Source organism: Diadema antillarum, unplaced genomic scaffold (genome assembly GCF_040938485.1).
Source record: "Diadema antillarum isolate AM-2024a unplaced genomic scaffold, OU_Dant_1.0 scf00000059, whole genome shotgun sequence".
NCBI lineage: Eukaryota > Metazoa > Echinodermata > Echinoidea > Diadematoida > Diadematidae > Diadema > Diadema antillarum.
In genome coordinates, this window is record NW_027270948.1 from 53,369 (window position 1) to 66,209 (window position 12,841).

At 38.8% G+C, this 12,841-nt stretch overlaps 1 protein-coding gene across 4 annotated transcripts in view; it reads right to left on the reverse strand.

Annotated features, from left to right (window-relative positions):
• The window catches only part of LOC139715992 (dual 3',5'-cyclic-AMP and -GMP phosphodiesterase 11-like), a 170,761-nt gene that overhangs the window by 47,343 nt on the left and 110,577 nt on the right, over nucleotides 1-12,841 (reverse strand). For 2 of the 4 annotated variants that reach the window (XM_071627548.1, XM_071627545.1), the window contains one exon: nucleotides 1,583-1,621. The exons of the other annotated variants lie outside the window; for them this stretch is intronic. In XM_071627548.1, the coding sequence (XP_071483649.1) occupies nucleotides 1,583-1,621 (39 nt within the window). The remainder of the gene's footprint in view (nucleotides 1-1,582; nucleotides 1,622-12,841) is intronic. 4 annotated transcript variants of the gene reach the window in all.

Below are 12,841 nucleotides of genomic sequence, written 5' to 3' on the forward strand. Positions count from 1 at the left end.
GCAAAATCTGATTTGTCTTATTTCAGTATGACCAGAATTTTTAGTTTATAGTAAAAAGGGAACATATACATAAGATAAATAGTCTAACTTCAGCATATATATTCAATGTTAGTACTAACTCTTAAACTAGATTAATATTTATTGTCGCAATTTTCATATTTATCCTTAAATTTTCAAAATTATTTATTCTGTTGAAGCACTTAAAGCCCCCAGTTTTATGAATATCTTTGTTAACTTTAACATTACAAAAAAGTTATTTTCATTTTTCACAAAGTCTTTGCTATGTCTGAACTAACTTTTTTGCGTCTTTACAAAAATGAAAAAAAAGGGGAAATCAAGAGAAAGTAGATATTTATCTAAACTTAAATCTCTCATCATATACTGCACAAAATATGGTAAGAAATTCCACACTTGTGAGAGCTGAAAGGTTGTGTAGGATTCTACTTTCATCTGATGGATTCTCCAGATCTCTTCATTTCGTCAGGTGTTGTATGTTTGTGGGTGAGTGTGATAAGTATGGTGATTATGAAAACACTGGATACCAGCACACCACATACACAGACGATGAGAACGAGGCTGGGGGTAAGTCACGGAACACGACGTATGAGTAGATAATGGGGTAGTTCAGTGGTGCAAGCACTTCAGACAAGGGACGATGTCATATCAGCTGGTTCAGGCAGTCATAAAATCAACCTGTCATATGGTCATTTTGTATCCAATATTGGGTCAAACTAAATATGTTCCTAATGATATAAATGGTTTACACCCTGATTTTACATCAAAATCTCATCATTGAAAGTTTCTTTTTCAGTCTCTTGAGTCTTGATATTTCACACTGCAGGGTTACATACATGTGGGATTAGAGGGTGTAATGAACAAACCACACACATCAACACACACCATGCTAAATGGGGTATAATGCACAGTCAGCAAAGAAATCCACTTTTTTCACAAAAATAAATCAGAGAGCCTTGTTTCCTGGCTTGAAAAAAAAGATTCCATGCAAACTTGTCTTTCAGCAGGGAATTCGCTGCACTTGTAACAAAAATGTTGCTAATATATGGAATAGATATGACTTAGTATCCAGAACCTCTACCATATGGTGGTATAAAAGCAAGTAGTTGCTTTATATAGGAACTACATTATGTCCAAGTCATTTGAAATGTCAAGTGAATAAACTGAATAACTCTAAACTCACCATGCTGGGATTGGGTAAGTGGCATCCTCAAATTGGCACCAACAGAAAGGGACTTGCAACCATTCCATTCCTCCTAAACATCCCCCACAATGTTGCCGTATGATACCCAGGTTGTTGCCAATTTAAGGAAGAGTAATAAGGGTTATTAATGTCTTGGAAAAGATTTGGGGAAACCCAACACATCAGGGGTGGGTGCATAATATGGAAATAAGAAAGAAATCATGCATGCACTGCAGTCAAAGAAATAGGTGACTTCATGCAGGTCAGAGGTTACAGGAAAACAGGAGGATTGTGGGAAGTGCAAGTGTTGTTGTAAAGAAAAGTGGATTGGTGATTAAATGAAAAAAAAAACAATAAAAGTGTAAATCTGAAAATGAAATGTACCGTCTGCTCTTTACTGGCCAGCCGCTTATTTTTCTTTTTCTGTGAATAAGAAGAGTAAAAATAAATAAAAAAGAGGACAGAAACATTATGGGAGTGCTTACATGATGCTTCACTGCTTGTGTTCTCTCTTCTTTTCCTTAAAATGATTACAAAGAGTGTTAAGACAACAACACAAAAATGAATGAATCAAATCATATGAAATATTCTTGAGAATGTTATGAAAACGATTGCAAGAAATCATATTTCAACTACAATGATCAAAAATTCAGACATTAATGCTAAATGCAAAGGATAGAGGAAAAACAGGAAGACATTTTGAGCAATTTCTTCATGAGACTACTGCACAGGTACTCTACAACACAATCAATGTGTGCATAAGTTACGATTACTTCAGAAAAAAGAAAGAAAATGATACCATTTTCTTTTTCCTACGCATATGGGGAGTTCCAGGTAGCTTGAAAAATACAGACTCCAGGACAAGTGTGGTCTACATATCTAGCACCAAGGGTCAAACAATTAGAATGGGCCAAACTCCAGGGGGGAAATACGTAATATTAATATCAAGAGGTGAAGTAATGAAAGTCAGTACCAAAATTCTCTTCCAACAGGATGAATATCACACACGCAAACAAAAACCCAAATGCACACATAGGCACACATTGGCACTCATACTTGGAAAGGCCTTCTAACATGGACCAGTTCCTTGTTTGATGATGTTTTGAACCAAGTAATTAAGGAGCCCAAAGTAAGACTGTTCAACAAGAACCTTAGACAGTCTAAGATGAAATTCTGTATTTAACCATGGACTATACTTACCTGTAGCTTTACACATAATTATAGGCCAGATTCAAATACAGTTTCATGTAACAACACTTTTTCACTTGTGTATGAAATGGGGACATTTATAGTCTGCATGTATCCATAAGTAATTGCTGTTCACAGTGGGAATGATCCATATTGGAAGGTATTAACAAAGACTCAAAAGTACAAACACACATAAAACAATACTCAGAGGGTATAGGGACTGACATATATCTTACAAACCCTAGACACGCAATGCATTGCAGGGTTCAACATTAAAAAGCTAAGAGCATATTAAAAACAAAAAAAAAATCTAATATATTAATATGATAAAAAAACTATATAGAATTAAAAAAATATTGAAAACCAAATTATTTTGTTGATATAACTGGCACATAATCCTAATATGTAACTTTTCACCCTGTATTCCATAGATTCCATTTCAAGATGTCACCTCATGACAGATAAAGTCTTGTCAACAGAACGCAGACTTGAAATGCACTTCAACTTTGTAGGAAATGCAAATTTCATTTTTATAAAAATCACGAGTCCAATCATTAAATGAAAGGAGAGTTAATATAAGAATAGGTGAGGACATTCAATTTCCTCCTGCCATAAGTAAAATGGTGTTTACATCATTTGGTAAAATAATGATGAAAAAGAATCTCCATCATTTTTCACACTAGTTACACCAATGAAAATAATCCCTATTTAAAGTTTTCCACATTGAAGATTTAAAATACAGAAGGAAGATGTATCACCCAAGCACAAGAGCTGAGAGTCAAGCATTATATTGCATATAGCGAGCAATCAGTGTGGACCAACCCACTCTGAGTGTTATCAGCCAGATGGATTGATGGATCGGATCCTTGATGAGGAAGTAACGATGTCTGTACCTCATGTGAACACCACAATGGACATTTCTCATATGCTCATAGCCTAGTGTTCCTTTGGTCCTAGGGTTCCTTTTGTAAACACAAATATTTATACATTCATTTAAAAGATTATAGTAGAAACATTAGCACAAACAACCTCAAGGATACAAAAGCTCCAGAATGTTACTTTCAGTTAATTTACACAGCTAGAACTCTCCACAACATTCACATCTGGAGAAGATTTCACACCAGCACCAAACCCAAGGGGCTTGTCTGTCTTTGCTGATGATGCGTCGACATGGCAACCCATAGCTGGGCATAGTGATGCCGAGTTACTCCTCAAATACTTAGCCTGGGCCTCTTGAAGACTGCATTCACAAAGCATCACAAACTTTTTACGCATGAAAATTGTTAATGGGCCTCAACAAACCATTGAACACCAAGAAAAAGAAATTCACACCACTGATCCCATAAACTTCAACAAAATAAAACCCCTCAGCAAATACAATCTCTCCCACCTTGAGATGTATTTTGATTCTTTTTTTTTTTAGGGTCCGCTTAGACACATACACTTCACACAACATGAAGAGAAACAACACTAGCATTCATACATGCAACACATAATGAACAATTTCTAGCATCACATCTAAGAAATACGAGAGAGCACTCATTAACTTCTACTCTGCAGCTTTTGGTGCTTCTGAGAAATACTTCACATCAGATTTCTTTCAGATTCTTTAGAGGAGAGTGTTATTAGGTACCTTTCCAGATTTGAAAATAAAGATGTGAATAAAGTTTTGTGCTCTGCTCCTAATCCACACAGAGTTTAAGGGCATCTTGCCCAATACAGTTTGATTAGAAGTATTAAAGTGTGGTTAAATAGTGGAATCATGATTCCTGTGAAGATGACATCACAGTAAAAGCTGTGAAGGGTCTAGTCTCATTCTGCCAGCTGTTACTGCCAATAATATCCACATATTGATTCCGAAAACACTAATTCACTGTCAAAGTCTTACTACTTTGGTACGATTTTTGTCAAGTTTGAATGCTTGCGAACAATTATTTAGTAGGGTTTCGGCTGATGCCCAGGATGACAGTATAGTGCACCAAGCACTGTGTAGATAACCTGAGCTTTATTATCATGTATGATGCAGAATGTATAGTATAGTATAGGGTAGTGTGTGTGTGTGTGTGTGTGTGTGTGTGTGTGTGTGTGTGTGTGTGTGTGTGTGGGTGTGTGTGTGTAATTATGTGACCACCACCAAGACACGTATAGGAGAATCCTCCAGCTGGTTGTGTCATCATCATGTTTGTAACATATTTCCCTCTGTGGTCCCAGGAAATGGGAGGGTGGGGCAGTTAGGAGAAAAGGAGATTTAGTAGAAGGCAGAATGAAGGAGGGGAGAGTCAAGAATTACCAAACATAGGAGGAAAGATCATGCTACCAGGAAATTCATTAATGAATGCCGTAACAGGCATACCAGACAAGCAATATGCTGTGGAATTATGTTTGGGATTTTTTTTTTTCTTTTTAGTTATAAGTGTTGGTGTCCAAAGATGAAGATGAAGAAGAAGCTTCGAGTGAAATGATCTAGATTAGATGGAAAGACAGCTGGGAAGCTATGATGAAATCCAGGAAAATGACTAAGAGCAGTGCAATTATGACATAAGAAAAGTGAGACAAAAGAATTCTGAAGAAAACCTTGGGAACAACTTCACACAAAACATGGAGTTTTTAATACACAGCAACAGCATTACATACTTCCTTCTTGAAAATCCTGTATGTATGTAAGCATGTATGTATGTATGTATGTGTAGATTCTGTATTCATGTATATTTCTCTCTTACACAGCATATTGAATTTCATCTAACTGGCATGGGTTTTGCTCTAAACTGATAATGTCAGAAGAAGCTCTAGCAGTTCAGCCTCTAAAATAGAAAACTGACTGCATCTGGAATAACTTAGATGGTATAATAAAGGTACAAGAAGGAAAATCAAGATAGAACACAGGAACTTCTGCCTCAATATAGCAATGGATAAAAAAGTGATGGGCTGAGTCTCAGCTGGGTATCACACGAACATGGGAAGCCTGCCAGACAATCATTAAAAGCTGGGGAGCTCACAAATACCAGATGTGAGTAGTGTCCTGCAGACATTACACAGCTTGGGTCTGCTCCAGAATGCGTTATGTCAGAGACATAGTAAGAGAGAAAGCGAGGGAGAGAGAAAGGCGATGGCCTGTGAGAAGGAGGGAGAGATGGAGAGGGAGAAAGGAAGGGAAGGGTAGGGGGGAAAGAGAGAGAGTTGTAGTAATAATTGTAATTGAATAAAGCCTCTGCCATGTGCCCTTTTAGAGGTCCAGACAAGTGAGAAACAGATGCCAGGACACCCTGTTCTAAAAGGAAGGACAGCCACAACCCAGGCCGCATCACCTGACTTTTGGCTTAAAGGGAAGCTGCATTATTTCCGACATCTCTTTCTATCTGTCTTTATCTATCTTTTCTATTCTCCCCCTCCCCCATCTATCTTTTCTATTCTCTCCCTCCCCTTTTATATCTTTCCTTTATTCTGCCTTTCTTCCTCTTTGCCCCATTCTCTGTCTCCTTCTGCACGAAGCCAACTATGCATATGTTCATATAATATGAATTTTATTGGAAAATTAAAATTAACATACAAATATAATTCAAGAATGATGACAAAATGCAAATCTTGAAATCTGTACTTTCATATTGCACTTCTTATTACCTATTAAATGCATGAAGCAGCTCTCTCCCTCTCTACCTCTCTATTCTCTCTGCTGTTCTATGTGTCATTTCATATTTTCAACATGTAAGTGGAAAAACATTTTCCTCCTCTTTGGCCATACACTCAGGATAATTCTCACACACACACAAACACACACACACAACATATGGACAAATAAATGTACCTCCTTTTGCAACATTTCTGCACCATACTGTGAAGGCATTATCATAAAAACTAAAAGAAATCGCCTGTCTCATATCTCTGGGTTCAAGAAGTAAGGCAGATTGACTTTTTGTCATTTATATGATATAACTATATCTCTTCATGGAGTTGAGAGTGCATGTGTTATCAACTGCAGATGAAACTAACACTACCTCCAAGAAATGAGTTTGATTTGTAGTATCCTAGACGACCAAATTAAACTGCCAGAAGGTGAACAAAAGGCAGATACAGAGCTGTCAACGTCTGCACGGCAAAAAAAAAAAAAAAAAAAAACATACATTTTCAATGCATAAACCATCTTATTTAAAATTTGAACACACTAAGAAAAGTAAATCAAATTTCTTAGAAAATACATTTGTCATCTAAAAAAAAATATATCTTCTTGATTTTGATACAGAAAAATCTTACTGAAAGGTCCCATTTACCTTTGGGAACAGTGATTTAAAAATTTTCAAGATATGACAGTTAATGCATATGTCTAGGTCGGTTGTACCACTACACATCTTATCATTTATACATTTGCACGATAAAACCTATAAAATACAAGGAGATATCTGTATTTTTCTCAATAACTCGTAACTGTATACCTTTTAGTCTGGAAACATTTATATTACAACTATTGTTCACATTTTGTATATTTAACAATACTTAACATCGATTTTACTAATTCAAATTTTTCCAGTGGTTGTTTCTATCCCTAACTCACATTTCAGAACTATTTTGATGCACTAATGCTGGGTTTTTGTTTCATCTGCAAACAGTGAATTATGCCTATAATACTGTAGAAAGCATGTATTAGTTGACAGCCCTGCAGATATGTGAGGAATCCAGAGGTAGTTAGCAATTCAATTTCGAGTCATTTCATTTCCATTTCATTTTTTTATTATTTCTCAATGAAAAAATGCATGAAATATAACAATTTATTTCTCCTAAAAGAATGCATATGGAGTCATGACCAACTCTTATGTGGAGGAATGTATTGCAGCACAATAGCGTGTATACATTTCACTAAACAGACAATTCTCAGGAGTCAAAAGCTACTACTAGTATATCTGCATTGGGTCACAGATATGACGTAAACATTTACCAAAAAATTAACAACCCATCACCCAAGAATAATAGTACAATGTTGGTTTTTTTTATGTATAAAACTACTTTCAGTACATTGTTAATTTTTCAACAACAAAAAAAGAGAACAAGAATTAAACACTCCTTTAACACTGACAACACTACGTAGCACATCTCTGTGCAAACATTTTGTTGAGGCTATAGAAACTACTGTATAAACTGTTATTTTTGCGAGGGTTTAATTTTCTAGAATACCATGAATCACTGCTGGACCGCAAATTTAACAACACACGAAAATATCTCACACTGATATACAAATGATGCACAGGATAGATATTGTAAATACCCGAGAGTGAGCTGCATCTCCACTAACGCCACGAAATAATCCTGTGCATCATTTGTTTTATAAAATGGGTCGAAAACTAACAGCATTTTTCACGTACCTTTGTGGATCATGTCCGAAGATGTTCGTCCCAAACATTTACGCACGTTGCACGCACTCGGAAATCCCGCACATATAAGTACTGTACGTATAAGAGTATTCGTACGCCACACATGTTATGCACACAAGAAAGGCCGGCCGGCAGCCCGAACTAGAAGTTGTTTACAGGATTGACAGCACGTATAGGAGCGCGCGACGCACTTGTAACAACTGATTGAGTGCGCACTGCTAGTGCAAACATTGTGACGTCGGCCGTGGATGTTAGTGAGAAAGCACACGTGACTCATTTCAGCGCTTCCAATTGGCTACATTCTTGAACCCATTTTATAACAGGCATTATAAAATGGGTTCAAGAATGTAGCCAATAGGAAGTGCTGAAATGAGACACACCTCCTTCCTTTACTTCAGTACAATTGCACTGCCTGTAATCCTATGGTAGATTGCCGATCGTCTGTGCGCGCGGCGGCTCCTTTGATGAATTGCATGCATACGCGCTGTCAATCCTGTAAACAACTTCTAGTTCAGGCTGCCTGCCGGCCGGCCTGTCTTCCCTTGTGCATAACATGTGTGGCGTACGTACGTATACTCTACTATACGTACACTTTGTACAGTACAGTAGACCAAGCGTTATGGGACCGGACGCGTACATGGAGTCACTTTGAAGAGCAAATCCAACGATTTAGCAGGTTAATTCTCACGCCATTTTCAGAGTATGTTGTCTAGTAGGCCTATATGAGGAGTCTATATCAAGTCTTTAAGGTAAAGGGTGCATATTCTATGTAAAATAAGTAAGTTTTCATGCGGGAACTTAAGTGTCCGGAAACCCAACCCCCCATTATACTTATACTGTATGTGCGGGACTTCCGCGAGTGCGACGTGCGTAAATGTTTGGGACGAACATCTTCGGACGTCTTGACCCACAGAGGTACGTGAAAAACGCTGAAAAATGATGTTAGTTTTCGAATTTTCGACCCATTTTATAAAACAAATGATACACAGGGTTATACACACTCTATCCTGTGCATCATTTGTATATTAGTGCACCTACATTCGGTGTCACATTTGCAAAAATGTCTGTGACCTCCTTGTTATATACAGTAAACCATCTGGGTTACATTGAGTGAGCTGCACAACATCAACTTATTCATGCAATATCCTGCTACACTAGTACAACATGGAAAGAAAAATCCAAGATGGCAAACACTCCACAGACAAAGAGAGGGAGAAGGGGGCGGGGTAGAGGGGGGTAGATTTAGACCCAGGTAGAAGAAGACAGAAATGGGTTGGAGACATGTTAACATTTAGACATTTAGTGTGAGGAAATGAGAGATAGAAAGAGATAGTGAAAGATCTGAGTGTGAACAAACGGAGGGGGAGGGGTATTAGTAAGCAAGCATGCTGCCAATGGTGGTGTGTGTAGACATTGATGCTGATGTTGGTGTGGATATTGATATTGATATTGATATTGATATTGATATTGATATTGATATTGATATTGATATCAATAGTGATACCGGTACTGATAAAAAAGTCCACGCAAGTAATCACTGGCATATACTGTAGTTAATGCTACACACAGTTAGACCACCAAACAGCCATAGATGGATGTCCACTGTGTGTATCATAGAGTGTCAATACAATGGCACTGCTGAGAATATACACTGAAAAGGTCCCTGAAGCCTGCTCAATGTTTCCTTGCATAGCTACAATCCTCCAGAAGAAGAAATAGTGTAATTGCAGCTGTGAGTGTGACTTGCTGTATGGTGTTCAGATCATCTCCCGTTACACATCCTGTGTCTATAAACTAAACATTCCATCACAATATACAATATCTAATGCATTCTACTCGATGTCAGGATGCCCATTAGACCTTTTGTTTGTTTGGCTTTTTTTTAAACAAAAATCAACAATTTAAGAGAGAGACCTACTGTCATGTTTGAAACTATGAACTGGAAAATATTTTCTCTCAACACTCACTGCACAAGTTCATACACAGAGAAGACAAAATGCTTCCCCACATGTACAGGTGATGTAACTTTAAAGGCACACGGTCCCGGTGGTTTAGTCAAATGCGTATGCGGGCGCACAGCGCAAGTTTCCTATAGAGACCTAGGCTATCGACTTCCCGAGTCCGAAGAAGTCTGATCCACTGTAGCCAGTGGTCCGATCACAATTCGGCTCATGATTTGGCTGAGGGGGACGACAGCTTTAGCAAACTTCTATTGTGATGTCATGTTAAGAAGCACATTATGCACGCACCCTGGCATTACTACAAACTGCGTGATGCGCAGAGAAGATAACGAAGGCAACGTTACTTAGCAATACCTACGCGCTTTACTCTTGATGACAGCTCAACTTCGGCAATCATCGTATCAATGCTAACGGTGATCGGCAGTATCATAAACAGCGCCCTCTACACTTCCGGGACTATGCGCCTTTAACTTTCATGTTGGGGAACCAAGAAAAATTTATGACCGCGGGTAGACTTGGACAAACAGTGATTCATCTGTGTGTTCATTTACCAGGGTATAAAGCCTGACAGCTGACAGTCTATTACCCCCTAGGAATAACAACTGTATGAAAATGAAACACATAAAGGCATCATGGTGTCTGGCTGACAAGAACCATCCACCCTCAGTCTTCATCATCCATTACCCTGGTGTCTTGAAGGACACTTCAAGTCCATAGGTTAAAGGTCATACTCCATCATTTGTACCTAACTCTTCCAATCACTGAAACTGAATCACAGCCAGCTAAAGCAGTAAACAAGAGACCCGCGGGTCTAGCGCTCACCTGAGTATCGTAAGTTCACCTTTCACGCAGTCACTAATCTAAATTATTCACAGCTCTACCAAAATTTGACAAGGCATTCTCAATTGTAGAAGATGAAAATGTACAATAAGGGCCCAAATTTTGAAAGATTCCTTAATTTGGGGGGATTGGGGCCCCCTGGGGCCCTCTGGTGGGGCATGGTGCCCATTTTGATAAATTGAGATCCTGACCCCCTAGGGATGCTACCTACCAAGTTTAACGAAAATCAATCATGAGGTTTTCAGGAAGAAGATGAATATGTACAATTCAGACCCCACTTGGACCTTTCCACCACCCCCCCCCCCCTATCCCCACCCCTAAGAGGGGCACCCCTGGATCTGCTATGAACAAACTTGAAACTACAGTCATTAATGTACTCACTCATAGTATTATCTTAGCTCTATAACTTCTGATTCTAGAGAAGATTTTTACAGATTCCTTCATTTTGGGAGGTTTGGGGGCCCCCCAGGGGGCCCCCTGGGTGGGGCATGGTGCCCATTTTAACAAATTGAGATCCTAACCCCCTAGGGATGCTACCTGCCAAGTTAGGTGAAAATGGGTCATGGGGTTCTCAAGAAGAAGATGAAAATGTACAATATATGCCCCATTAGGACCCCTCCCCACCCCCCTCCCCTGGGTCCCAAGGGGCGCACCCCTTATTCTGCCATGAACAAACTTGAAACTACAGTCATCAATGTACTAACTCATAGTACTAACTTAGCTCTATCACTTCTGGTTCTAGAGAAGAAGATTTTTACAGATTCCTTAATTTTGGGGGGTTTGGTGCCCCACTGGGGGCCCCCTGGGTAGGGCATGGTGCCCATTTTATCAAATTGAATTCCTAACCCCCTAGGGATGCTACCTGCCCAGTTTGGTGAAAATGGGTCATGGGGTTCTCAAGAAGAAGATGAAAATGTACAATCTAGGCCCCATTAGGACCCCTCCCCACCCCCCTCCCCTGGGTCCCAAGAGAGGCACCCCTGATTCTGCCATGAACAAACTTGAAACTACAGTCATCAATGTACTAACTCATAGTATTAACTTAGCTCTATCACTTCTGGTTCTAGAGAAGAAGATTTTTACAGGTTCCTTAATTTTGGGGGGTTTGGGTCCCCTTGGGGCCCCCTGGGTGGGACATGGTGCCCATTTTAACAAATTGAGTTCCTAACCCCCTAGGGATGCTACCTGCCAAGTTTGATGAAAATCGGTCATGAAAATGTAAAAAGTTTACGCACGATGCACGATGCACGACGCACGACGGACGACGCACGACGGACGCCGGACGAAGGGCGATCGCAATAGCTCACTTGAGCCTTTGGCTCAGGTGAGCTAAAAAGGAATGATTACACCATTGTAAAAAAAAAAATGATAACAATAATAGAAATACAAGTCAAGAACTTCTTCCAATATTGATGCTGACGATGATGATATTGATGATGATAATGACATTGACATCTGTGAATGTAATTCACATTTCATCCTCTGCATCATCACCACCATCACAAAATGAAATAAAAAGTCAATACAATGTACTTGTAACTGCTTGTGTGGTGATTCAATTGTACTTAAGAACTGAATTCAAAAACATGCATCCTATATATTTGCATTCCACTTTAATTTACAGTTACCACTCACAAACAGATCTCCAGAGACGCAGGACTAAACTCCCCTTACAAATATATGCACAAACGCTATTGAGGCGACAACACACAACAAATAGTAAGAAAAATAATAGTGATTAATGTACAGTACGGTGCAAGAATGAAAGGTGTGCAATGCAATGGTGTTCAATAAACGACAGTCATGCCTTTTGTGTGCAATCAAGATTATATGGGACATACCTGTATATAATCAACCTTCTCCTCCCCCTCTCCTCACACTGTGGGAATTCAGCTAATAATTTTGCAAAACTAGGCCTTTAATTCATCTTAACAAATTGATTCACTGAAATCTCAGTACCTGTGAACCCTCTTCCAGCATGCAATCATCCATCTGTTCTTAAGACTTTAATTGCAATTGACATTCACAAGCCACCTCGATTACCTGCAGCTGAAGTCATTATTGACAATTACAAAAGAGCTGTAACATCTTAACCTGCAATTAATTTCATGGGGAAATACACACATTATAGGCTTACTGATTATCCCATTCATTTCTCCCATGGCATTGTTAGGGGAAATATATGCATGACAGACTGATTTCCTTCAAACTGAATGAATTATTTTTTGAAGTACTTCCCATTTTATCTGCCGAGTATGATTATCTGTGAATTCTTTCATTTCACAGCAATTTCA